We start from the raw sequence: 25524 nt of genomic DNA on the forward strand, positions 1-25524 counted from the left end.
CGCCGAGCCCGCCGAGCGCCGCTGGGGCGGGCGGCAGGGCAGCGGTGGCGTCGTTCTTCCGCCTCCGCGGCGCTGAGCGCCCTTAGGCCCCTGCTTGCTTTGCGGCGTATGGGGCTGCGGAGGGGACTCCGCCCGGACAGGCTGGCCGCGGCACTACGGCTATCCGCGGGCCGCGTAGTCGGATGGCCTCGGGCCCGGATCTGCCGTCTGCTGGCTGCACGCTAACGAACCCTCCTCAGCCAACGTACTGTGTTTGGCCCGCTTGGACGTCTGCCTCGGGAATTGCTGGCCTCTTGGCCAGAGGAAATGAACCCCGGGGAAGGGGCCCAATCCTAAGGTCACCGTACAAGAAGAGCAAGAGCAATACTGATCCTTTAGTAGGTGCAGATGTTCAGTACTTTTATCAGTGACCTTGATGGGCAGACTGAGAGCTCGCTCACTAAGTTAGCAGATGGCACCGTGTTAGGCGGGAATGTTGATCTGTTGGAGGCGGGGGAAGGCTCTTCACAAGGATCTAGACAGGCTGAATCAATGTGCTGAGGCCAATCATGGGCTTCAAGCGAGTGCTGGGTCCTGTAGTTTGATCACAACAATGCCATACAACACTGCAGGCTTGAGGCTGAGTGGCTGGGAAGTTGCCTGGCAGAAAGGGACCTGGGAATGTCAGTAGTGGAGCCACCTTGGTCAGGTGGCCAAGATGGCCAAAAACATCCTGGCCTGCATCAGGAATAGTGTGGCTAGCAGGACTAGAGAGGTGATTATTCTACTGTACTTAGCAGAGGTAAAGCCATGCTTTGAGTACTGCATTTGGTTTTGAGCGCCGCAGTCTAAGAGAGATATTGAGGTAATGGAGCAGGTCCAGAGAAGGGCAACAAAGGTGGTGAAAGGTCTTGAGAATAAAGTCTTAAGAGAAGCAGCTGAGAGAGCTGGCGTTACTTAACAATAGAAATAGAGGGCGAGGAAAGGCCTTACCCCTGTACAGCTACAAGAAGGGAGGTTGTAGGGAGGTGTTAGCCTCTTCTCACAAGATCCAAGTGACAGGACAAGAAGAAATTGCATGTTATGTCACAGTAGGTTTAGTTTAGACATTAGAGGAATATTATATACTGAAAGGGCTGTCAAAGACTGGAACAGGTGGCTTGCAGAAGATGTTGAATTGTTTGGACTGTTTTAAAAGCTCAAGGATATGGTGTAGTAGTGGTCCTTGCAGAGCTAGATAGTGGTTAGACTTGATGATCTTGAAGGTCTTTCCATACCATAGTGATTCTGTGATGATGTGGAAAAAAAAGAAAGAAGGGAGCACTGCACAACATCCCTCTCCTCCTTGTTTTGTTTTTTCTCTTTTTTTCTTTCCAGACATTCTGTCTATTCAGATAGTTTGTAATGAGTTCAGTAGCTTTGCACAGAAATAAAACTGAAGGTGTCCATGCAAAAAGTAGAGAATACAAAGCAAATTAATTAGAAGAAAACTTCTTATTCTCCTATCTGCTACGTAGATATCCAATATGTAGAACTGAGACATGAGAGAGAAGTGGAGAATAGTGATTGACAGTGGTGTACAAGTATAATTTAATACAAAACCTTACCTATTAAGTTCCAGGAGTTGTACTGGCTGTTTAATGGGCCTCCATGTGTTATGTAGAGTTGTTTTTTTTCAATTGAGCCAACAGTTACACTCTTTAGAACAGAGTTGAAGTGTCGACTAGCAAAAAGTACTTCTTGGGGAGTTGAAGTAGATGGGAACTAGGTGGAGCTCTGCATGGGTAAATTGCTATTTGTGTGGAAGGAGCAATATGTGGTAACCATGTATAACCAGAGGAATTTAGTTTGTAACTGCAGTTGTTATATTAGTATCTACTGAATCAAAGAGAGAAGACTCCCATTGTGCTAGGCATAGTTCATCTAGAAAAGAAATAAGCTGGCCAGAGAAGAGAAGAATGATTAAGAAACATACATAGTCTTTATTATCAATAAAAATATCATAGCATTAGAAGCAAGGCTTTCTTTCAGTCTTCTAGTCATTTTCAGAGAATCAACCAGGTTGGAAGAGATCTCCAAGATCATCCAGACCGAGGAGGGTGATGGCAGTGTGCAAGTGGGAGAACTATGTGCTCTCATGTTGACAGCAAAAAATGGGGCAGAAACCATATATACTGATTCCTATTCCACATTCAAAGGTGCCACTGAGTGGATTTGTCAATGGGAAACAAATCAGTGGAAGGTTTCAAACACTAAAGGGTGGAGGACTACTGATTGGCAAAGATTATTGGAGATAAGCTGATCCAGACCCCTTAAAGTGGGTTGGGTAAAAGGGCATTCCAAAAAGCAAACACTTGCTTCAATCTGGAATGAACAGCAGGATTACCTGGTGAAAATCGATGTGGTGAGTGATGAGAAAAATGACTGGCAACAATTAGCTAAGTGGTTGCACATCAAAAGAGGTCATTCAGGAAAATCGGATCTTTATTACAAATGCAGGTCCAGAGGATGTCCAGTTTCCATGACAACCTGTGAGACAGTTATCTCAGCCTGTCCACAATGTGAAATTAGGCTTGAAGCCAGTCATCCTAATTTGGCTCTGGCCCAATGTATCAGACAAGACAAAAACACTATGGAATACAGGGAAAATTGATTATGCTGGTCCTCTCAGACCAAGGTGCATGCTGGTGGGAGTGGGAATGGTTTCAGGTTTAGCGATGGCCACAGCCACCAGTACTGCCACAGGAGCCCAAACCACTGAGGCTCTGAAACAACAGTTCAGCATTCTACCAATGCCTGAGTGTGTCCAGAATGACAGCAGATCACACTTCACTGCAATGTCAGTGCAACACTGGGCTAGAGGTGAGGGAGTTAAATGAGTATTTCATACTCCGTATTACCCCCAGGCTAATGGTATTGTAGAGAGGATGAATGACCTTATTAAGAAACATGCCAGTGTCTCAAAAGGCAGTTGGGACAAACATCTACTTTACAGTTTTCACTGTGAACAACATGTGGGGAAACTATGGCAGTCCCAAAATTAAGGCATTTTGTCCTAGTGAACCAGTGAGGGATACTAACCACATGCCAGGTGGGCCAAAACACAAATCTCTGTGCTTGCTGACACAGCTGCAAGTGGGTCAACCGGTTCTGGTAAAAATTGCCTTCAACTGGAATCATGCCTTTGACCCTGGCTAAGCCAAGAGGGTTGTATGCCTAGGAGGCCATTATTTGTATAGCTGACCCTGAAAATGACCTGGTACACCTTCCATTACCTATGCCTTCTGCTTCTCAGGATATTTTGATTAAAGAATTAGCACTGTGCAACACCTGAAGATGTGCAGTATCTGGGTGAGAACTGGCTGGCGTTTCAAAAAGCAAAGGATCAACAATGCCTAAGGGTGTTTCTGAGGAAGTCACAGAGGAAGAGACACTTGGACTTACAGTAGTTAACCCCTTTTGTCAGCTTGGAAACAATATGGAATTGCTGTTCATAGAATGTGTGGGTTTCAAAATGAATAGCAAGATGTTCAGTTATACTGAGGGGAGAGTCAGACAGCATGATCTAGATTACATTGAAGTAGAATTGATGTAAACAAGATGTGTTTTAATACCACATTGTGTAAACTTCTATATTTGGAACTAAGAAATGGGGAGATTAAGTACAGACTGTCCTGAGAAACAGTGATTCTGAAAAGGGTTCAGGAGGATTGAGGGAGAAGCAGTTCAGCATGAATTTCTTGTGCTAGGAAGTAAGGTTTTGTCCATAGGGATGTAGAAGTAGGGACATGGTGAACTCTGCAGGGACTCTGAGTTGTCTTGGTGTTCAAGTTTTGAAAACAGTGGTGGGAGGTCGAAGAGGGTTAGGAGAAAACAAAGACAATACAAGGGTAGTGTTAACTGGAAGTTGGGGAGGGAATACAGTAAGTAAACTTTGTGTTGAAGTTTTAAGAGGTAAATGTTACCTTGCCAGATTAGAATGAGGTGAACTCCATTTATCTGTGCTTATGGTCAATTCAATTAGAAGGAGAAATGATCTTAGCAACTAAATGAAGACATTTCCTATGTTTTGCTCATTATTAAAAGACTGGGAAGAGATTTGACCTTTCTGTATGTGCACCTGTACAAGTCAGAAAGGCAAGGTCTGAAGGTACTATTTAACCTCACAGAGGAAGTCAAAACAAAAATCAGTGACTGGAAGGAGAAATTAGGGAAATTTAAAAGAGGAATTACACATAAATATTTAACAATGAGAGTAATTAACATTTGGAAAACTGTGGGAGGTTGTTACTGTTCAATTGCTTATTTTCTAATCAAAGCTGAAATCTTGTGGGAACAGTTTCATTATTGCAAGATCTGCTTTGGGCAAGCCTGAGCACCCAGGGCCCATACAGGAATAGCCAGGTTAAACTTACATCCCACAATATCTATCAGATAAGAAAAGCTAAGTATTCTCTTCTGAATTGATCATCTCTGCGTGTCCTCAGGTGTCTCCTAGTTCTGGACATTTTCTGAACCAGACCTGGTAATGGGTCAAAGATACCAGGTCTGACAGAGCTCTGATAAAAATAATTACTAGGCAAGGAATGGCTCTATCATCCTCAAGTACATTTTCCCCAAATCTGTGTCTAAGAAAAAAGAATTTATTCCTTTTTTTCTTTTACCATGATACTTTTTGCTTAACATTTCTGAACAATAATGCTATCAGATTTGAACATACATCTCTTTTCACAAAACAATCATGCCAGAATTATCTTCTGTACAGTGAATAAGGGTTCAGGCTCTAAGGAGGATTTAATGCTTGGCATGGCTGTCATCAGGGACATTTGTGGCTTGATGCGAATGCCATAACTGGTTTTGAGAACACAGTTATGATGCATTCCAAGGAGCCTCTTGGGGTAGAGTTAGGCTGTTGAATCCTCTGCAGCCTTTTTTTGTTTTGTTTTTTTAATCTGCTTCAGCACTTTTCACATTTGCAAATGCAGAATTAAATGGTTCATGAAACATCTTGTAGCAAATGAAGATGACAATCCAAAGTAATGGAATAAGCTGTTGTTAATATCAGATATCTGTATGCCTGCACATTGTAGGACAAAAAATATCAAAATAAATGACACTTCTTAACTCAAGGGATAAATTATGACACAGGTAAGATGCTGAACAGTGAAAAAGAAGAGATTTACCTAGATGGGAAGGTTCAGCTGCATCAGCAACCCTCACATTTCACATTCCCTTAAGGATTACAGGCAGCGTTCAGAAGGAATAATTCTAACTGAGGGAAAAAGATCAGAAGGTTTATTAGTGCCTTTGTAAAAATCTTTAACTTCTCTAAGCCATGTCTATATTCTCTGGAATGACTGTAATGGAGGATGGTTTAATTTCTGTTATTTGTTGTACTTCATAAATAAGTAAACTTCCTCAGATAAGCAAAAATGATCTCACGCTTCTGTAACCTTCCAGACTCCACGTGTTTTGCAAACATTTTGGAAACATCCCACTCCTGGATGCTAAACATCTTTTCACACAGTATATAGTGGCCCACGGACACTTCCCAGTAATCTGCAAGAAGTGGAGGTTCGTCACCAACAGCTTCAGCAGGCAAAGTAAAGGAGAATTTTTTTGCTAACCAAAATTAGAGGAGTGAGGTATGGAGGTGGGCTGCAATTGACTAAACTGCTGTTGAGCAACAAGGTTGTGCAACTGCCTTGAAGGAACAAAACAACAGTAGAAGTGGATTTTCCAGCTCATCTAAAGCACAGCTTTCCAAGCAGCACATCACTTTCTACTGTCACATTCAGACATTGGTCACGCCTAACTTGAAGGGACTGACTGACTTAGGGTAATGGGCATGTTTCTTTTGAGAGATGTCATATCCAAGTATTGGCTTTGTACAGTATGATTGGTAAAAGGATCCTATTCTAAAATTTGATGGCTCCCAGACTCAGCTCTGAGGTTTCTATTGCTGACATAAAGTCAAACCCTGTCAATCTCCATTTAAAGCTGGACTGAGCATGTAGGTGCATTTGGCCTAGAAAGATACCTGTGGGAGTGTTTTAAACTACCTTTGGAATTAGCTTCAGGTTTTGCTTCCTGTCTTCTATGTTGACTTGTGCATATGTCAACACTTACACTCAGGCATTTGCAGTATTTCTTCTAGTGACCTGAACTAACCAGAAGAGAATCAGAAAATATTTCATATGTACAGATCTCTAGCAGCAAAGATCCCAGCAGCTAGATCTCCAACATGTATGAATTGGCATTGCTACAGCGAGTTTTAGAGCTGAACTTGTTTATAGTTGCAGAAGATGGATCTGCCTCAATATTTGTGTTGCTGAACATCCACAGAATGGCAAGACACATCAGAAGAGTGAAGAAGAACCTGCCGGGTCAAGCTGTTTTTCCCACTGCACTGGTATCAACTTCTCTCCATACCTTTTTGTGTCTCATTGTTAAACTGGTTCTCTGGGTCCACGAAATCACAGGCCCACCTGCTTTCTGGGACTGTTTGATCTCTTTCCCGGTGCTTCCTCTCCTACAAGAAGAATGTCCGATGTGAGACTTTCCAGATATCATGCCATGTTCTTTATCAAAGCAAATCTAAAATCAGAGGCTGATTCTCGGTAGTCTAGGCTGATACTCACCTTCTGTCCTCTGTTCAGGCAGCCTGGCTGCTCTTCCTGCAATGGTGCTTGGCACAGACAGGCCTGAGTCACTGGGTTTGTTGCTTCATTTCATGAGATTCACACCTGGGATGCAAATGTCTTTAGCGAGAATGAAAAGGAAATGCTTTTTGCTTTTCATCTTTCACAGCAATTTGGGGTAATCTGAGATTTAATTTATTCACCAATTGAAAGGAAAAGGAAAATCAAGCCAGCATCTTTCTTTTGAGTCAAGCTTTTTCTTGCATTATCCCTGTGCAGGCTCACACAAAAGAGCTCTGATCACTCTAACTAGGTGCTTGTTCTAATTATAGAAAGATTTAGCGTTGGTTACATAATTGCCCACTGCACATCAGCACACAGCATTGTTATATGACAAAAGCCTCTTTTTTATTTCCCTTCTCCACAGCAGACCCAGAATCAGCCTGTTTAACTGAAAGCTACAAGGAACAGAATTAAACTCAAGCAGCCTCCAATAGGTTTTTCAGGAGAGGCCATCAAAAATGAGATAGTGACCTGTTTCATTTGCTGGAAGCTTTGCCAGCACATGGGATCTAGCAGTTAAATCAGGGGACTGATAGCCTGGGCCAGAGCCTTAACCATCCAAGGCAGAGGCAGCAGGCTGTGTGTGTGATCAGAAATTTGTGGTTGTGCTGAGTGTCTGTTTTGGATTTTTGTATGGAGTAACACAGTACCCTTAAATGGATACAGCACTATTGTGAGCACTGTCAACCTGAGCCATAAAGATCCTGAATTTGCCAAGACAAAAATGCACAGCAACACTTCCACAGGCTCCATTAGATACAGGAGTGGTAGATCTTTTCCCCATATTTCTAAGCTGATTTTATTCTGGCATTCAGAGTGGTTACTTCATGTTCAGCCTGCACTCATCTCTCTCAGTAGTACATCACACACACACATCTCCCTGTCTTTTTATTTTCTTCCTTTTTTAACATCACCCTCTGAACTGTAAAGCTATTTTCCAAGAACAGGCTTTCCTATGCAATTTATAATGGTCCAAGACTAGGATGGGATGCATCACTGCCCCCCATCAGTTCAAAAGCTCCCATCTGTCCAAGAATGGAAAGAAATTTATGGGATTGTAGCCTGTTTGGCCATCATGTGGCTGATGCAGCAGCTGGTCATGTGGACCCTGAATCCTCCCTGTGCTGGCAGGGTACTCACCCTTAACTCTGCCCTTTGTAATTTGTAAATGCTCTGTTTCTCAGAGATAATATGTAGCAGGGAGGTCATTTATGTTAATGTATGCTGCAGGGAACAAGTAAGGAAATGAAAAATGAAGTCAGATGTAAACAAAAGAGGTACCCAGCAAATATTCTCAATGTTATATTGGTCTTTTAGTAAAAAAATAACATACCATTGTCCCACATGTAGCAAAAAAGGTGGACAGGTTACCATTACAGCACATTGCATGGGGACTTGAATGAAAAATCTGTTCACCCTGGAAGATCAGCTGGTCATCAGGACCTTACCTTGAGCTCAGTGTTCTGATTTATTATTTCTAGAAGAGGAAATCTTTTGCTTCAAGTGTCTTAGATCCCTTTTTCCCTTGTCTCTGCCTTTTTGGGTGCAACTGTATCCCTGCAGATATGAATGGAAATGCAGTGTGGTGATGCTTTCCCAGATTTTAGTGTTTCCCAGATCTTGATGGAAATGATAGCTCTTAAAGAGTTGTTAAGATCCTTTTGATCTCGTTCTGGTTTTGGTCTCCAGCATCTTTTTTTAAGTATTAAGGATTAATTGTAATGTCGGTGTCCTTAACTCTGGTCCAGATACTTCCAGTTTTCCACTATGGGTTCCCAGGTGTTACTGAATTGGTTTCTTTTTATCAGGAAGATATTGACTGGGAACAACACTGAGTTCTCTTCTTTACACAGTGGGAGAAATGAGAAACAGCAAGTTTCAGGAATATGAATCCTAGAATATTTTTGAAGATTTGCCAACGTTTGTTCATTCTCTGCTCTGTTCTTTATTGTAATCCTTATTGGAAGAGGACTCTGGTGAAGGTTAGTTTTGCATTGGATCTTCAATAGGATACAATTTATTGTATTGTAATTTCTACTTCCTACAGTAAGGAGCCAAAAGCTATCTGCAGAGAAAGATTTAAAAAAATCAGAAATTATTACTCCTTGTAGCAAACAGCTCTTTTATTCTTGATGAACACAGGATCATCCTGTTGATGGAAAACAGCAGTTTCTGAGATATCTATGATACACCTCTCTGTGGCCTGTGCAATTATACTTCAGTTATACTGTTCAGTGTGGAGAAGAGGAGGCTCCGAGGTGACCTTATTGTTGCCTTCCAGTATCTGAAGGGGGCCTACAAAAAAGCTGGGGACTTTTTAGGATATCAGGTAGTGACAGGACTAGGGGGAATGGAGCAAAGCTGGAGATGGGTAGATTCAAACTGGACATGAGGAGGAACTTCTTCAGCATGAGAGTGGTGAGATCCTGGAATGGGTTGCCCAGGGAGGTGGTTGAGGGCCCATCCCTGGAGGTGTTTAAGGCCAGGCTGGATGAGGCTCTGGCCAGCCTGATCTAGGGTAGGGTGTCCCTGCCCGTGGCAGCGGGGGTGGAGCTAGGTGATCATTATGGTCCTTTCCAACCCTGACTGATTCTATGATACTTTAAAATATGAACTGGTATTAGGCAGCCATGTGTGCAATTGGGCACTGGAATGGGCTGCCTGGGGAGGTGGTGGAGTCGTCATCCCTGGGGCAGTTCAAGGCAAGGTTGGATGTGGCACTTGGTGCCATGGTCTAGCCTTGGGCACTGTGGTAAAGGGTTGGACTAGATGATCTGTGAGGTCTCTTCCAACCTTGGTGATACTGTGATACTGTGATAGTTTATGCTGTCAGTTTGTCCTGCTTGGGGATCTGATCACATGATGGATAACACTGTGCTGCTTGCATTGCCAAGTGTTCTACGGCCAGAAGCCCTCAAGTAAGCACACTCCCGCAGTACCGAGCGCACACACGGCATTATCAGCTGATGTGCTAGAGCTGCGTAGAGGACTGCGCTCACACCTAATCCCGGTGTGCTGCAGTCACAGCCTGTGAATGTTGACGGTGTCCTGATCAAACTCACGCCCTTTGCTAAAGCGCAGTTGTGATTCCCAGTCAACAAGTGTTAGCGACCCTCCAGCACGTCTCGTAGAGCTGCTTTTAAGAGCGCAGTAGAAGTGTTTCTGGACAGCCGTGCCAGGCCGGGAGACCCACTAGGACTGCAGACAGTGCGCTACTCTGCTGAACGCTGCACCGACGCCCTGCACCTGCCGCCTGCTTGCCGATCGCACATCCTCAGCACAGGGGCTCCCCCGCCGCTCCCGGTGGACTCACCCGGGATCCGCCTGGTGAAGTCCCGCCACGCCTCCGCAACCTCCAGCGGCTGTGGCCGGAGACTACCTTTCCCAGCATGCCGCGCGGGAGGGACCATACCATGTGCGCGGCGGAGGGGCGGCGGGCGGCTGAGCGCGCGGGAGTTGAAGTGCCGCTGTGCCGGCAGGGCGGTAAGTGCCGGTCCCGCGCGCTGGCGGAGGGGCCGCCGGGGGCTGTGCAGGGCCCGGAGGGGGCTGGGAATCAGACCCTCAGACGGACCCGGGACCTCGCCGCCCTCCCGCCCCTCGCTGCCGCTACAGGCGCCTGGGCCCTTTCGAGTTGTTCGCGCCCCGGCTCGTGCCGGCGGACGAGGGGGTCCGGGCCTAGGTAGTGGCTGTCCGCTGCAGGCGCAGGCCCCAGGAGTGGAGGCTCAGTTACGGCGGGGACGGGGTCGTTTCGGAAGGTACAGCAGCGAGGGCCGCGGGTGCTGCCCCTGGAGGCGCACTGCGGCTCGGCTGCCCTGAAAGAACTGAACTGAAAGCTAGACTCGGTCCCGTGTGTCCTTCACGGGTAGACCTTGGGCCACGCCGGTAGGGCGCGGGCTCGGAGGGCGGACTGGCGTTGCTAGGCTTTACGGTGGGACCGGATTCCTTGTCCCCGTTGTCCTTTGGCGAATGGTCGGCGCTCTCTGCCGCTCCCCGGGCTTCGTGAGGGCATGACCTGGGCAGGTGGCAGTGATGGCCCTCGAGGGATTAGCCTTCGATTCCGGGAGAAAACCCCTTAGCCTCCTCTCCGGTCCCGGTTCATCCGAGTGCAGCTAGGAAAGTCATGGCGCCAGCTGTGGCGAAAGTCAACCTAACGTGTTAAGTCGTGTGAAAGTCAAAAGAAGGCAGCTCACCTTGGTGATTCGTCATTGCTGGCCTTCATAATGAGAGACAGTGACACCCTTAGTCCTATTTCACAGCTGACAGGGTCTTTAAGATACCCCTAGGGATGCCAGAACGGCTCATTTGCATGGAAAGGGCTGCTCAGCACCTTATGCAAAACTTTGAACTACAATTTATTTCTGACAGTTTCATTTCTTTCCCTTCTATCGAGGAGTTTTAATTCTTTCTTTTTTATTGGTGTAACACATTAAGCATGAAAGCAGAAACTCTGTCAGCTGCTCTGCCCGTTTGCTAGCTGAAGTTCTCATCTTCTGCCTGTGACGTACAGCTGGCGGGTATGGCAATAGATGTGATGTCACAAACTGCAGAGTGTAGCTTCGGGTAGGAATAAGATGCAAGAACAGATGGACTCGCATCCTGCTTTCGAACAAATGTTCTTTTAGTAGTAAAGAATGTGAAGGAAAACTAATGAAAAGGAGAGGTATATTTTCTGGGTTAGAAAAATGTCACGTTTTGCACCTTTTACTTCTGAGTAAGTGGAATGCTACACAAATGTAGAAGGAGCAGAAATGGTTTCATTAAAATGCGCTGCAGAAAATGTCTTTTGATGGTGACGATGGATACAGGAGATTTCTGTGCAAAAAGACCAGTCCTCCAGGAAGAAGCTTCTGAATTTCTAGAGTTTTAGTGAGGCAGGTTTATTTGGCTGCAGTCAAAAGGCCAGGCTTCTTCTCTCTTGGTTTTAATTATAGGTTTGGAGGAGTCCTAATCAGTGATCTACCCCTTCTGACAGGAAAAAGCTGGGCCCAGGTGGCCAAGAGAGCCAGTGGCATCCTGGCCTGCATCAGGAATGGTGTGGTCAGCAGGAGCAGGGAGGTCATTCTGCCCCTGCACTCTGCACTGGTTAGACCACACCTTGAGTACTGTGTTCAGTTCTGGGCCCCCCAGTTTAGGAGGGACATTGAGATGCTTGAGCGTGTCCAGAGAAGGGTGACGAGGCTGGGGAGAGGCCTTGAGCACAGCCCTACGAGGAGAGGCTGAGGGAGCTGGGATTGTTTAGCCTGGAGAAGAGGAGGCTCAGGGGTGACCTTATTGCTGTCTACCACTAACTGAGGGGTGGTTGTGGCCAGGAGGAGGTTGCCCTCTTCTCTCAGGTGGCCAGCACCAGAACAAGAGGACACAGCCTCAAGCTCCGCCAGGGGAGATTTAGGCTGGAGGTGAGGAGAAAGTTCTTCACTGAGAGAGTCATTGGACACTGGAATGGGCTGCCCGGGGAGGTGGTGGAGTCGCCGTCCCTGGGGCTGTTCAAGGCAGAATTGGACGTGGCACTTGGTGCCATGGTCTAGCCTTGAGCTCTGTGGTAAAGGGTTGGACTTGATGATCTATGAAGTCTCTTCCAACCTTGGTGATGCTGTGATACTGGAAGCAGCTGTGTGAGGTGCTGACAGAATACGTCTCAGCTTTTCTGCCTCAAAGTTACATGGGACTTGTAGGGAAATAAAAGAAAATGAAGTTTAAGGTTCATGTACAGAGATCTTGTTTCCTGTCTGTTGTAACCAGCAAACATGTCTGAGTGTAACTGTGTACTTTATATTAGCATTGGTATTAGTTAGGATAGGCTGTTTAAATCTGTTTAACCCAGGGTTCTTCTCTGCTTTTCCTGATTCTCCTTCTCTACCTGGGGGGGATGTCATCAGCTGATAGAGCAGCAGCTATAGTTTAGCCCCAGATGTGGGTGAAATGGAGAGAGGGGTGAAAGCTTGTACTCTTAAGTGTGCTCTTGAGAACCTATATAGTAGGTGAGCCATGCCTCTTGATTTGTGGTGTAAGCAGAGGGGATTGTCAAACATATTTTCTACTGAATACCAGCCAAAGGGAAAGGAAAGAAAACCACACCTACTCTGTATACTACAAGGAAGGAATGCAGTACTCCAGAGTGCTTAGTGGGCTAAATGCGTTTTTTTTTCCACCCTTGTCTCTCAGAGGAAATAAGAACTGTTTTACTCTGGGCCTGTGCTGGGCTGGTGACAGAGCCAGGATTAGGCTGTTGATTCCTGCAGATGTCTGTTCAGCTAGTGCAGTGCCTGCCTTGCACTTGAACAGGGTGGGCACGATGAGAAAACAAATCTCATTTGGTCACTACTCAGGTCTCCCATGCCCTGTGCTATGCATAGCTGTCTGGCACTGGCTTTTTGATCTTTGCTTTCTTTTATCTTCTCTTACCTCCTTGCAATCTACTTATGTTGTGTTATCTTCAAAATATTTGTGTTGAGGCAGCCTATTACTGAGATCAGAGTTGACTTTTGATGAGCTTGTGCTCTCTTCTCTCTGTCTGCCTGTTGTTTCTCTTTCTAAAACCTTTGGGACCATGAACAATTGTTTTGTTTCAGGCACACAAGGTCTAGCATTGAATTACCTCTGGATTTGTGACCCATAGATACTGTTGAGTTAGGAATAGCAATTGAGTTAAAGCACAACAGCTTATGTTTGATTGTTGTGTGTTTGCTTGAGCTCTTGGCTGTGAGTGCTGGTAGTAATGCATTATTAGCAAAGGAGCCCTTAAAACTTGAATTGTCAGGATCTTTGGGTCTGTGGGCATCAGGCCACTAGGTCCTTGAATGTTACAGTTGCTGTTTTGTGTCTTAGCAGGGTTCATCAGTCATGGCACGAAGGGTCTTGAAACTTACCTCATTGGTAGCAGCTGCTTCTGGCATCTATCTGTATGGAAACAAGTTCCTGGATCCCAATGATTTTGGAGTTGTTCGTGTGGGCCGAGCCATTGCCACAGTAAGTTTCACACTAGTAGTGTGCAGGAGGATTCTTAGCCAGGTGAGGGAATTGGAGTTCCCAAGAACTTAAAATTTCTCATGTTTCCATTCTGATTTTCCATTTGGCGACTGGCTTCAGGAGTCTGAAGGTCAGTAAGGAGCTCTTCAAGTTGTTGATGCTCTGGGGAGAAATACAACTCTCTTTTGCACATTTTGGAAAGGAACAAAGAAAGAAACTGAGCTGCAGAGACCTGGCTCTGCTTCCCTGGATAGGACTTTCAGAGCAAGGGTTGTGGTCTTTGTATTGATAGGAATGGTAGCCGTTGCCTGGTGAGGTTTGGGGTAAGGAGGGCAGGTGTTTTGAGAATCATTCCTAAAGCAAGTCTAAAGAGAGGATGGAAGGTGATGTACCTCTGAGATTGGATTGGTTTTCAGATTTGTGAAATAAACACTACACCTACCTACCATTATTTCACCTTTGTTGATGGTCACTCCAGAAAATCTGAGAATGGAAACTGCCAGCTGGACAGATTGCTGTCCTCTCCTGGAGCATATTAGTTGATGAATCCATAAGCAGCCAGACAGAGAACTCTTGACCTGTACCTCACTTGCATTATACATCTGCCACTTTAGGCCATGATCTCCATAATGTACAGACCCCCAGTGGTAGGCAGCTATCTGTCTGTATATTTTATGACTTGTAAGCACTTCATTAATGAGTTTTACAGGCAGTCTGTTCCTGAGGGCACACGAAGTAAGAAACAAGATCTGTGGGTTGGCTTAGGTGCCTTGCTGTTTGTATGTGCAAGCTGCACCATGAACTATTGTGAGAACTGAGCGTTGATTTTGAAAGGGTGAGAGCAGAAATAGAAACTTTGTGCTCTGTTCCTGACCATCAGGCAGTGCTGCCTGGTTGCAGGGAGCAGCTCTCTGCCTTTTACTACACAGGAAACCGAGTCATGGAGATGGAACACAATTTATTGCCTGGAGGGAATTCCTCTGTGCGAGCTTTTGGGGCTCTCCAGTCGGTCCTTGAGTTCTGTATGCTTGACCAATGTTTCTCAGTCTTTTGAAACCAGTTTTTCTTGTTATCTTCCATTTAGCACAAAAGTGAGATGAGGCTGCGTTTTGAGTGACCAGGAGAGATTACATTGCTGATGAATGGGAAGTAGAGGAAGGGAGATTTTCTTGACTTTAGATGCTGATGAATCTAAAGACATGCCTGACTTTTCACATCCTCTGCCTTCAGGGATGTCACAAGTCATGGGCTGTAAAGCACTTCAGTGCCCTTGCTCTGACATGTGTTACAGGGTTATGCAACCATAGCAGTGACCCCCAAAAACAAGCTATCAGTGTTCAGTCTTCTTTGGGTGATAGCAGCACTTTACAAAGTTTTCTGGTTTTCAATTCTGTGTTCTTATATATAAGACTCTGGTTAGATTGCTTCCAGGACATTCTTTAGTCCTGCTGTACCTTCAGCTTGATGTCTGCTCTTTGTTGGAAAGTTTAGAGGTCAACTCTCATCTGAGCACTGGCAGCCCAAATGATTCCCCTTCCTTAGCCATGGACTGAGTGAAGTCAATAGAGCAATTAGACATGTTAATTTTTAAGAAGCTTAGCTTCTTGGGCTTGCTGTTTTTTAAATGAAAGCTGAGACTCTGTAGCAAACAAGTGACTTTGGATATTGGTGGCATCTACGTGGACCTAGAGTGTCAGTCCTTCAATCCTAGCCCTGCCCATGCTTTTTACCTGAATGCTTGATCTGATTGTTGGACTGTAGCCAGGCAAAAGCAGGCTGTGATTGAGAGTCTGTAATTCTTAAGAGCTAAGTTCAACAGAAGCAGACACCAAAATTTATGTCAAGTTACAGTGTGGCAAATGAAACAAAAGCCTGGAGGAAAGAATGCATGGAAATGAAAAAACCTGACCTAGAGCTACAGGACTCTGGGCAGATTTTATTTAAGATTGACAAGAAAGATTTGAGTCTACTTGTATTTTAAGCATACTGGTTCAGTAGTCCTCTGCAGACTTTCCCAAGAAACTTGACAAAGTGTGCTGGCAGAAAATGTATTCCTGAACCTCATTTTAGGGAGGCTCTTGCTTGTGGATAGAGAAGTATTCAGAGGGAACATTACACCATGGCTTGGTAAGATCTGAGGATCATTTTAGCAGTGGTGGAAGAGTGTTAGGTACTGAGAATTCATTGATGCACGGTGGAAGCCCTGTTCTTTGGGACATTTAACGCCGGCTTGCATACAAGATCAATTAAAGAAGTAATCTGGCATTTGTAAGGGTAGTGACTGGTTGATCTTATAGGTTGTCTTACATGTCTGAGATTCAGTCTCACACTGCAACAGGAATGACAGCACTAGTCTTAGGTGAGAATGAAGGCACTTGCATGGGCAACATCACATTTCAGATGGTTTCTGGTAAAATTAGAAGCCTGGCAGAGCAGTTGTGCATTTGCCGTATTTCACTGATGGTATCACACTTGTTCTGGGTATATGGAAGAGATGTTCTGTGCACTAGCTGAAATACATCTCAGACACTAGCAGGGATTTGGCAATGTCAGAGTTGCCTATCAGGATCATCATAATGCTAATTTAGTGTTTAAGATTACAATGTAATTAGCAACCACTTAATTAATTCCCTCTTCCTCTGTAATACAGGCCAATCCGTTAGCTGCTTCTTTTCAAGTTCGAGGTGATAATTACCCTCGTGGACCAGAGATAAAATAGAAACCAACTCAAGTCTTTATGCAAGGCTGATTTGAACCTCCCTCCACTTTAAAGTTGTTCTTTGAGGTTGTGAAGATGCTTTGAACAATATTTTTTTTTCTGAATGGGTGTTTATGTAGGTAACTCCTGAGTTCACCAGGGGCAGGAGAGCCTAAAAACGCAGAAAATAAAATGCTGTTCTCTGTTTCTGAATTGAAAAACAAGGAATGTGAGAAATCTAACCTTCAGAAGTAAAGCTGATTCCCAGCTTGATCTCTTGGATGCATCTCTGAATTTTTGACTGTTTCCTTATTGTCAGTTCCAGTAACTTTGTCTCAAACCAAGTTTGGTTCCTTGCCTCTCTGGCTTTCATGATAAACCAGTTGTGCTTTGTGTCTTTCCTAGGCATGTTTGTGATGAAAAGCGGGGCTAGGAAGTGACCCAGAATGTGATGTTTTCTCTTCAGTGCAAAGATTTTAGGAAATCTGACTTTATATCTGAGTTATGAAAATGGTTCTATGTGGCTAGGATCTTGAAGTTCAAATGGCAGGTTAGTGGACAGGCTCATCTAAGTGTACATTCCCGTCTCTCCCTCCAAGTAAACGTAGTAAACGTGATGTGTATGATTCTGTTCCATTTCCTGGCATTCTGACTGTGGAAAGAGAACTTTAGGCACAGGATGAAATAGTGAAATATCCACTTACACACGTTGTGAAGGCACTTAGGAGTCTAATTGCATTGTATGTGGCTATGTCTGGCTAACAGGATTTAGCTGGATCCCCATATTGTTGTTTTGTAATTGGGTATCTGAGCCTTTAGCCTTTATGCAGTTGAGTATCTCCAAAAATGCTACTGCTGGTGCTAACTGGTGAGCTTGTCTTCAGTTACTCTGCTAAACTCAGTACTTGTTACTGTCTCAGAGTGCAGCAGCATAGTTAGGCAGTTGGATGGTGTGAGATAGCTGATGGGGCACAAAGAGCCTCTGTTGCTAGCAGTGACGTTATTGTGAAAGCCCCAGATGGTTGACTGAGAATGGGAGTCTGCTGTGCAAGGTGCTACGTGGAGATGATGAAAACACTTTGAGCCTCTCAAATAGGATAGTACAGGAGTGTCAGGTGTGGCTTATTTTTAATAGCTACACATCAGTGAAGTTGCTGCACTGCTTTCTATGCATGTGCATTGAAATAGGAGTATTTTAATTTAATTTCTTAAAGAGTGTTACCATAAACTTCACTGTGGAGCCTAAGCTACATACACAGTATCACAGTATTATCAGGGTTGGAAGAGACCTCACAGATCATCAAGTCCAACCCTTTACCACAGAGCTCAAGGCTAGACCATGGCACCAAGTGCCACATCCAATCTTGCCTTGAACAGCTCCAGGGACGGCGACTCCACCACCTCCCCGGGCAGCCCATTCCAGTGTCCAATGACTCTCTCAGTGAAGAACTTTCTCCTCACCTCGAGCCTAAATCTCCCCTGGTGCAGCCTGAGGCTGTGTCCTCTTGTTCTGGTGCTGGCCACCTGAGAGAAGAGAGCAACCTCCTCCTGGCCACAACCACCCTTCAGGTAGTGGTAGACAGCAATAAGGTCACCCCTGAGCCTCCTCTTCTCCAGGCTAAACAATCCCAGCTCCCTCAGCCTCTCCTCATAGGGCTTGTGCTCAAGGCCTCTCACCAGCCTCGTTGCCCTTCTCTGGACATACTCAAGCATCTCAATGTCCCTCCTAAACTGTACATTCTCTGTAACAGAAGTCTTGTTCATTTGATAACTTCAGAGCTTGATAAACATTTGTGTTTTCATTTGCAGACAGCAATTATCAGCTACGACTACCTCACCTCCCTTCGGAGTGTCCCATACGGATCAGAGGAGTATGACTTCCTCAAATCACAGGTAGGTGATAGCATTGGCCTGTTGGAAAGTCTGCAAGGCACAGGAGAGGTGTGTTGCCAAGCTCATTAATGTAAAGCAAACCATCAAGCTGTCTGCTTGATGCCATCTAACAAATTGTTAACAGCAAACTGTATTGCAGGTTAGATCAAACTCTTGCAGGACCTGCATTGCCCAGTGGAGAAACCACATACAACCTGTGCTCACTTATGTCCATTAGGGATTCAGATGCTTGGTGTATTGAGTAAGATGCATTTGGGCTCTGTCACCAGTCCTCTGCTGCCCAGACTGGTTGTGTAAAAGTCAGTTTGCTGAGAAGAGACTGGCAGTGGATTCTTACCCTGCTTATTGCTTGGTAATGACCATAACATAAAGGCTGAAGGATCTGAAGTAAAAGAAGTGTGTTGGAGGAGGAGTAATAGGGATGGATTAGGCTTGAAAAGAAAATAGAAGAAATAAGAATTGGGCAAAGAAATGTGCATCTCATTGCGAAACGCGTTATTGTGCTTGATACCAGTAATTAACACAGATAGAAAAAGCATTTCTAGTGAGAAAGATGATGAGCACCCTTATTACTCCTCTCAGTCTTGTGCTGCACCTTTCACTCCAGCCTACAGCCCTACAGTATCTTGAGCTGTCAGTGACATTTAAATTTTAGTTAAGTGAATGTGGTATATGTAGCCAGGATCTCTCTGCTATTCCAGTGTGAGGCCTCTTTAGAGCATGAAATACTGCTTGTGCCCAATGATGCCATTCTGCATAGTGTGTTTGAAGGTCTTTTTTTCTCTTGGTGCATGTAGGACTTAGGCCCCTGACATGGTTGTAATGCATGGGGTGGTGCACTCCAGGAACTCTCAGACTGGAGTGGCTCAGGACTCTAAAGCTGTAATCAGCAGTGAATCAGACAGAAATTGTTGGCACTGGACTCCAGGATGTTTTGATATTCTGGCAGAAAATCCACATCATCTCTACAGTCTTATAGTATTTGGAATAGTTTGTAGAGTGGTTTCTTACTAAGCTGTTCTATAGCTCCATATCCCAGGTGGATGGCACTGCTGCTCTGGCATAAGCTGAAAGATAGATGTGCTGGAGTTTAGTGCTTCGCTTTACGTCTGCCCACGTCTCTGCCACATACCTTTGAAACCTGGTTTGCAGAAAGGCTGCTTGTAGCTTTCTTGAGCATCACCCAAGTTATGGAGTTGTCTGTGCTGTGGACAGCTTGTCATTTGGCAGCAGTTTGCAGCAGCCTTTGCAAAGTCCTGACCTTTTGCCGTATCTCTTCATGCTTTCATTAACCTCTGTCACGCAGGTTTTGATGGCTTGACAGTTCATGCCCCAAGAAGCAAGAAAGAGCCCTGTTTGCTGGCACTGCACAAATCTCTGTTCTTCCTGCTTGGCAGCCAGGACTAGCTGAGTCAGCCTCTGCACATGGCAGAGCCAGTCTGTGTCAGCATGACACAGGACCATTCTATGGCATGGCCAGCGATAGTCTTTGGCTACCTAAGGGGGAGTGATCTGGGACATGGGAGGAAGAAGATGCGGGCATAGGAGGAGTTAGTAAAACTTATCCTATTGAGGCCTGTTTTGCTATTGGCAGATGTTACTGAGGGCTACCTCTAAGCTTGACAGTGACAGCACTTGTGGGTTCCTCAGTAACATAATATCCCTGTAGAGCTTGTGCTAGCATGCTGTCAGTTTTCATGGGAGAACTTTTTGTGTCTGAGCAATTACATATCAAACCCTTGATCTCAGTCAACTTTTAAGTGGGTGGCAACCAAGTCTATACCACCTTGCAGCTCTTTTAACACTCTGTGGAAGCTGATTTTGTTGGTCTAGGAACAGTTTAGAATGATTTGTAAAAAGTTGGCCCATTGGAGGTGATAATAAAGATTAGTCACTGTAAGAGGTCAAGAGAATGTGAATGCCTTTCTCAAGTAAGTGGTGTATGTGAAGGATGTTTATCCAGATGCTGCTCAGACTGCTCTGTCCTGGATAGATCTCTGGTGCTCTCAGCCATTTTTTGTACTCTTATTCATTTCTGTCCTTTGGGAGAGGGCAGCTTACCCTCTTCATATGCTGGGAGTCTGGAATTTTCTTTTAAGCATGTGTATAAATTAGTTACTGATTTCTAGCCTTACTTTTGGTACTGTGGCTAAAAGAGACTCTGTGAAGCAGAGATTGGGTGACTCTGGGGCTGCAAATAGTGCCAGCAGGTTTGGATGCAGCTGCTGTACCTCCTTCTCCAGTGAGGGGCTTCAGCTGCATGTATGTCTGGGATGGGATTGTAGCTGGTTGCATGCACTTTTTCCATGCCTCTCCTCCTAGTACTCAACATACTGGTAGGTGCTACTCCAGTGGAAATATTGTTTAACTTGCTCTCCACAGGTTCCCAGATAACTCTTAAGCTGAAGACTCTAAATTACTCATGGCCTCAGATGAGGGATGGGAAGCCTCAATGACAGCACCAGTCCCTGGCGTGTTGGGGCCAAACAGGGAGGTAGTCATTAGGAATCAATTAAATGCAAAGCAGATTAAGAAGTAAATGGGTTCCCTTGGGGCTTTTAGCCAGGTTCCTGCTTAGCTCCAAGGAATTTTTTTCTATCTTACTCTATTTTTCTGTCCTTCATTGACCACTTCTGATGCTAACGCCTTCAGCTCCTCATTTCTCAGCACCTTTTTATGGCCAGCAGGTTGGGAATGTTCTGCTGATTTCCAAGAGGCAGGAAACAGTATCTGGGAATTCACTGTCCCCCCTGGGATTGGTTTGCCTCTCTGCTTTTCCTGTCAGTCAGAAGATATGAGAATCCACCTTCCTGATGGCACTCACAAACCTTCCTCAGTAACAACCAAGAGAAAACAAAAAAGTCTTTTCCATTTTCCTGCCCTAACAGAGAATAAGCTTAAGTAGTCAGGTCGTGTCCAGAGAAGGGTGACAAAGCTGGTGAGAGGCCTGGAACACAAACCCTATGAGAAGAGGCTGAGGGAGCTGGGGTTGTTTAGCCTGGAGAGGAGGAGGCTCAGGGGTGACCTCATTGCTGTCTACAACTACTTGAGGGGAGGCTGTAGCCAGGTGGGGGTTAGTGTCTTCTCCCAGGCAACCAGCAATAGAACAAGGGGACACAGTCTCAAGTTGTGCTGGGGAGGTATAGGCTGGATGTTAGGAGGAAGTTCTTCCCAGAGAGAGTGATTGGCATTGGAATAAGCTGCCCAGGGAGATAGTGGAGTCACTGTCCCTGGAGGTGTTCAAGAAAAGCCTGGATGAGGCACTTAGTGCCATGGTCTATTTGATTGGCTAGGGCTGGGTGATAGTTTGGACTGGATGATCTTGGAGATCTCTTCCAACCTGATTGATTCTATGATCATGTCTGTTCCAGTAGCTGCTTTGCTACTAGTGGCTTGACCAAGTAGGTAACTTTATCTTTCTCCCAAGTTAAGGATCTTTTCCTGGGGTGTCTGCCATTTTTCTACATTTAATGATAATGCCAGTGTATGAATGTCAAGGCCAGTGGTAGCCCCAAGACATTGGGCATCTGCAGTTCCAGTGTCAGGAGCATTAGGGGACATAAGAACTTTCTTCATGTCTGTCTTTGCTATCATGGTCATCTTTGCACTTGTAAGCTTGGGTATTTCTTCCTGTTTGTGCCCTTGCTCATATTGGTTCAGAGGAGGAAGGATGGCAGCCTTCTCAGTGCTATTTCCTTACCTATTGCTTTCTCAACAAACCAGTGCATTCTGTAGAGTGTCTCCGACATTCTTCTGCCTCCTTGAGCATTTGCCTCCTCAGTTCAAGTCAGCCTACTCCTTGACATTTCCAGTATGTCTTTCATCATAGCACCTGGATGTCTTTATTGACACTTCCTATATTGCTGGCATAAATTTCTGTTGATCCCACTGTCAGTCAGTCAGATTCTCACAACAGGCAGTTTAAGGGCTGGCATCAGTGGGATTCCAAGTTGCCATGACTGTAGTAAGGATTGCAAGGGGTTGGTCATCTTGCAGACTTCAGAACAAGCAGCCATAGCTGAAAATCATGAGCAGGACATTTTTTCTTATCCTCTGTAAGATAAAAGGTTGCTGCTGTGAATGTGGAAGATGGAGGGTATGGTTTTGTTTTGTTTGTTTTGGGTTTTATTTTTTGTTTTTAGTTTAATTTTTTTAGTAGAGAGGAGATAGCAAGGAGAGAAAGGATCTGTGGTCAAGGTGTCTTGGGAGACAGTGGGAATCCATTCTTGAATTGACTTTGTTGGCTACAGAATTGCTTTGTCAGGGAAAAGCCATTTGGGAAGGTTAATTAACTTTTTTTGTAGAGCAGAATGAGGATGCTTTAATTCAGACTCCTGGTTCTTGGGCTGTCAGTATCTGGGCAAATATTTGGAAGGTGCTACCTTGTGCCATCTTTATACAGACTAGGATTTCCTTTTTCCTGGAGGCTATTCATAGTGTTTGTTTCTCATGATAGGGTGGATGTTTTCACAATAAGCTGTATCTCCCAGTGAAGCTGATTGACTGAAGGATGCTGGAAAGAAAATGAGTGGGTGTATGGTGTGTGTATTGTCCAAAAATAACCTACAGTCTCTGGATAATTCAGACCAATGGAATAGCCTGTGTCTTTGGATTTCCTTCATGAGTCAGTAACACTATGTGCCTTAAATAATAGGAAGCTATGTCCTAAAATAGTTTCTTTGTGATGGAGACAGACTATCTGCAGAGAAATCCCTGAGCTCTCCATGACATTCCTTCAAAAAGGCAGCTGTGAGTGGGGACTCTGAACTGCTCTACACCACGCTTGGTGCCTGCATTGGTGCCTTTCTTTGCTTGTGCTTTAAACTGTGGTGAACTGGGCGAGAAGCAAATGAACTTCCCTATAAGACAGAAGAGCCAATAGGTGGCAGTGACTTTCTGTCATCAGTCTAAATGGGAACGAGTAATAGAAAGGTGAAGAGCTTCACAGCCCATGCACTGTCCCCAAGCTCATCATGTCTGGTTGCACTATTATGTGGTCCCCAGGATTTCTCTTCATCTGAAAGGCATCTAATGCAGTCTAAAAACGCTACTAGCAAGGGCCAGCTGGTGGCTTGATGACTCTGAATTTGAGCAGTGCTGTCTAGTAAACTTCCTGCCAACACATTAAGCTTGAAAGCTTTGCACTGAAAACACACAACAAGCTGTAAAATAAATCTTTATCATTAGAAAACTCTTCCTTTTCCTCCTTGTGCTTTCTAGAGTGGTGTCATCTGGATATTATGGACACAGCATCTCTAGGTTTTAATTTTGTACAATTAGGGAAGTCCATTTTGGGGGAGATGTGTGCTTATGGAAAAGATGTTTTTTCTGTCCCATACAGTGATTTATTCAGAGAAATGGGCCATCTTGCTGGGACATTGTTGAAGGAGGATGAAGTGAGGAGAAGGAGGCCTCACTGCATATTTTTTCCTGGCTGTGCACCGTCAACCCTGAAGTGCTTCACTCTAGAAACATGAGTGTGAGGTGTTAGGCACTTGCTTGAATGGTTCTATGTCTTACTGAACCTCCTCATCAGGAGTTCAGCTCTGTGCCTTGGGAGCATTTAATCTTCTGCCCTCCAGGTGGGGCTATCCCTTTTCATTTGGATCCCTGAAGACCTCATTACTTTTGTTTCTTTGTAGCTGCTGAAGAAGTACATAATAGCCGAAGTAATATCTGAAGAACATCTCAACCGGTACAGTGAGGAAGCCCTTGAAGGATGTAGGTTGCAAGGAGCCTACACCATAATGAGCACTATAAAGACAGCAAATGGGAAGTGAAGATGTAATCTTATTCAGCATTTGGATGATGCCTTGAGTCCCAGTGTGAAACAAACAACTCATCAATGCAAAGTTAAGAGATATGGCAAGAGATGGTATCTTCTCTGAAGAGCTAGTGATTGAGATTTGTTTACATGCCTAGATTTTCCCCTTAGATGCAAGTGGCAGAAATAGATATGAACACAGGATTTCTCAGTGTTGTGAGATTGTGATTCTCAGTGTTCTCAGATTGTGAAGGCGTGTGTAAAGGCAGAAGGAAACAACAAGGGATTGCATTAGGATGCCACTCTAAGTACGTTCTGGCCCCATTGACTTTGAATCCAGACATAATTAAGGATGTTTTCTTAGTGAGGGACTAGCCTTGAGCTACTGGCCGGTTTTTATGTGACTTGGTTGTTGGAGGCCACCTCTAAAATCGGCATTGCTGGCAGGTAGCTGCCTGTGCTTTATTTTAAGAACAGGAAAAACAGTTGGCTTGAGAATTGAAACAATTCTCTCTGTGAGTTGGATAAATTGATACCTGAAAGATTCATTCAGGGATTGAGACACATAAGTACTTGGAATGACAAAGTGAGTGTCTCAGGTATTATTCTGTTCATCTTTTGAGTCCTTAACAAGACCTGTGTCTTGGAATCTGTTCTCCTTTCTGAAGTTACTGTAGTCACCTTGCAGTGGAACACCAGCTTGAAGTACCCTAAATTAGGAGTGGTAAGATGAGCACAGCATACAGAGGATACTTCATGTGTCAGGTCAGGTTGGAATTTCAAAGTAGGGCTGAATACTGTGGATTTGCTCTGCTAAACCAGTGACTTTATCACATTCTCCTGAAAGTGTATCTGGTGAAAGGATGTGCTGGAGGTTAGCACACAATTATGTCACCCATCAAGCCAGTGTCTTCATTTAGTCTTTGAAAGACTAAATGTGTTGAGAGAACTGTGGTGGTGGGAGGAGTCTTGCAAACACTTCTCTAGACTTCTTCTCGATGTTGAATGTCCATTAGTGGGTTCTGGGCAAGCTCCTATGGGGGCCACTCTGTTGCATACTTGAGGGAGAGGTGTCTCTGTAAGGAACTTTACTCTCTTTCTCCATCTGATGGCCTAAGACCAGACAGATCTCTGCCAGGTTGAAGAAACCCTGGGGACTAATTAAAAAGGAAGCTGTTTTTGCCTTGAGTTTGAGCAGCTGCTGATTTATCTTCAGAGCAAAACAAAATGTAAAGTTCAGTGCCAGGTTTGGAAGCTACCCCTTAATTTACTGGTGTGTTCAGGTGCCCTGTCTAGAAATTTGCTGATGTGAGCAAGTGTACATCTGGACAGGCACGTGTCTGCTTATGGACACATGCCTATATGTTGAAGTGTGAGTGCTTCTGTTGCAGGTGCCACTTCAGAGATAAAGTCAAAAGTTCAGAGATGGCTTTGGAGAAGTGAATCCAAGGTGATAATCCCATTGATTGCTAGCCTAGTTAAGGCAGCTGTTGGTCCCATAGAAGTGATTTGCATTTTAT

At 44.8% G+C, this 25524-nt stretch overlaps 1 protein-coding gene across 7 annotated transcripts in view; it reads left to right on the forward strand.

The window, feature by feature from the left end:
- Positions 1-25: 25 nt before the first annotated feature.
- The window catches only part of ADCK1 (aarF domain containing kinase 1), a 97791-nt gene continuing 72292 nt past the window's right edge, over positions 26-25524 (forward strand). For 3 of the 7 annotated variants that reach the window (XR_010303926.1, XM_064150536.1, XM_064150560.1), the window contains exons 1-3: positions 27-377; positions 13509-13649; positions 18157-18240. Coding sequence is in view for 6 of the 7 variants with exons in the window: in XM_064150536.1 (XP_064006606.1) it covers positions 183-377; positions 13509-13649; positions 18157-18240 (420 nt within the window). In the remaining variant the exon portion in view is untranslated. Of the gene's footprint in view, positions 378-9807; positions 10167-13508; positions 13650-18156; positions 18241-25524 lie in introns of those variants that run through there. The other 4 variants (XM_064150568.1, XM_064150587.1, XM_064150578.1 and 1 more) reach the window with 4 other exon arrangements.

This window comes from Pogoniulus pusillus, chromosome 1 (assembly GCF_015220805.1).
Source record: "Pogoniulus pusillus isolate bPogPus1 chromosome 1, bPogPus1.pri, whole genome shotgun sequence".
NCBI lineage: Eukaryota > Metazoa > Chordata > Aves > Piciformes > Lybiidae > Pogoniulus > Pogoniulus pusillus.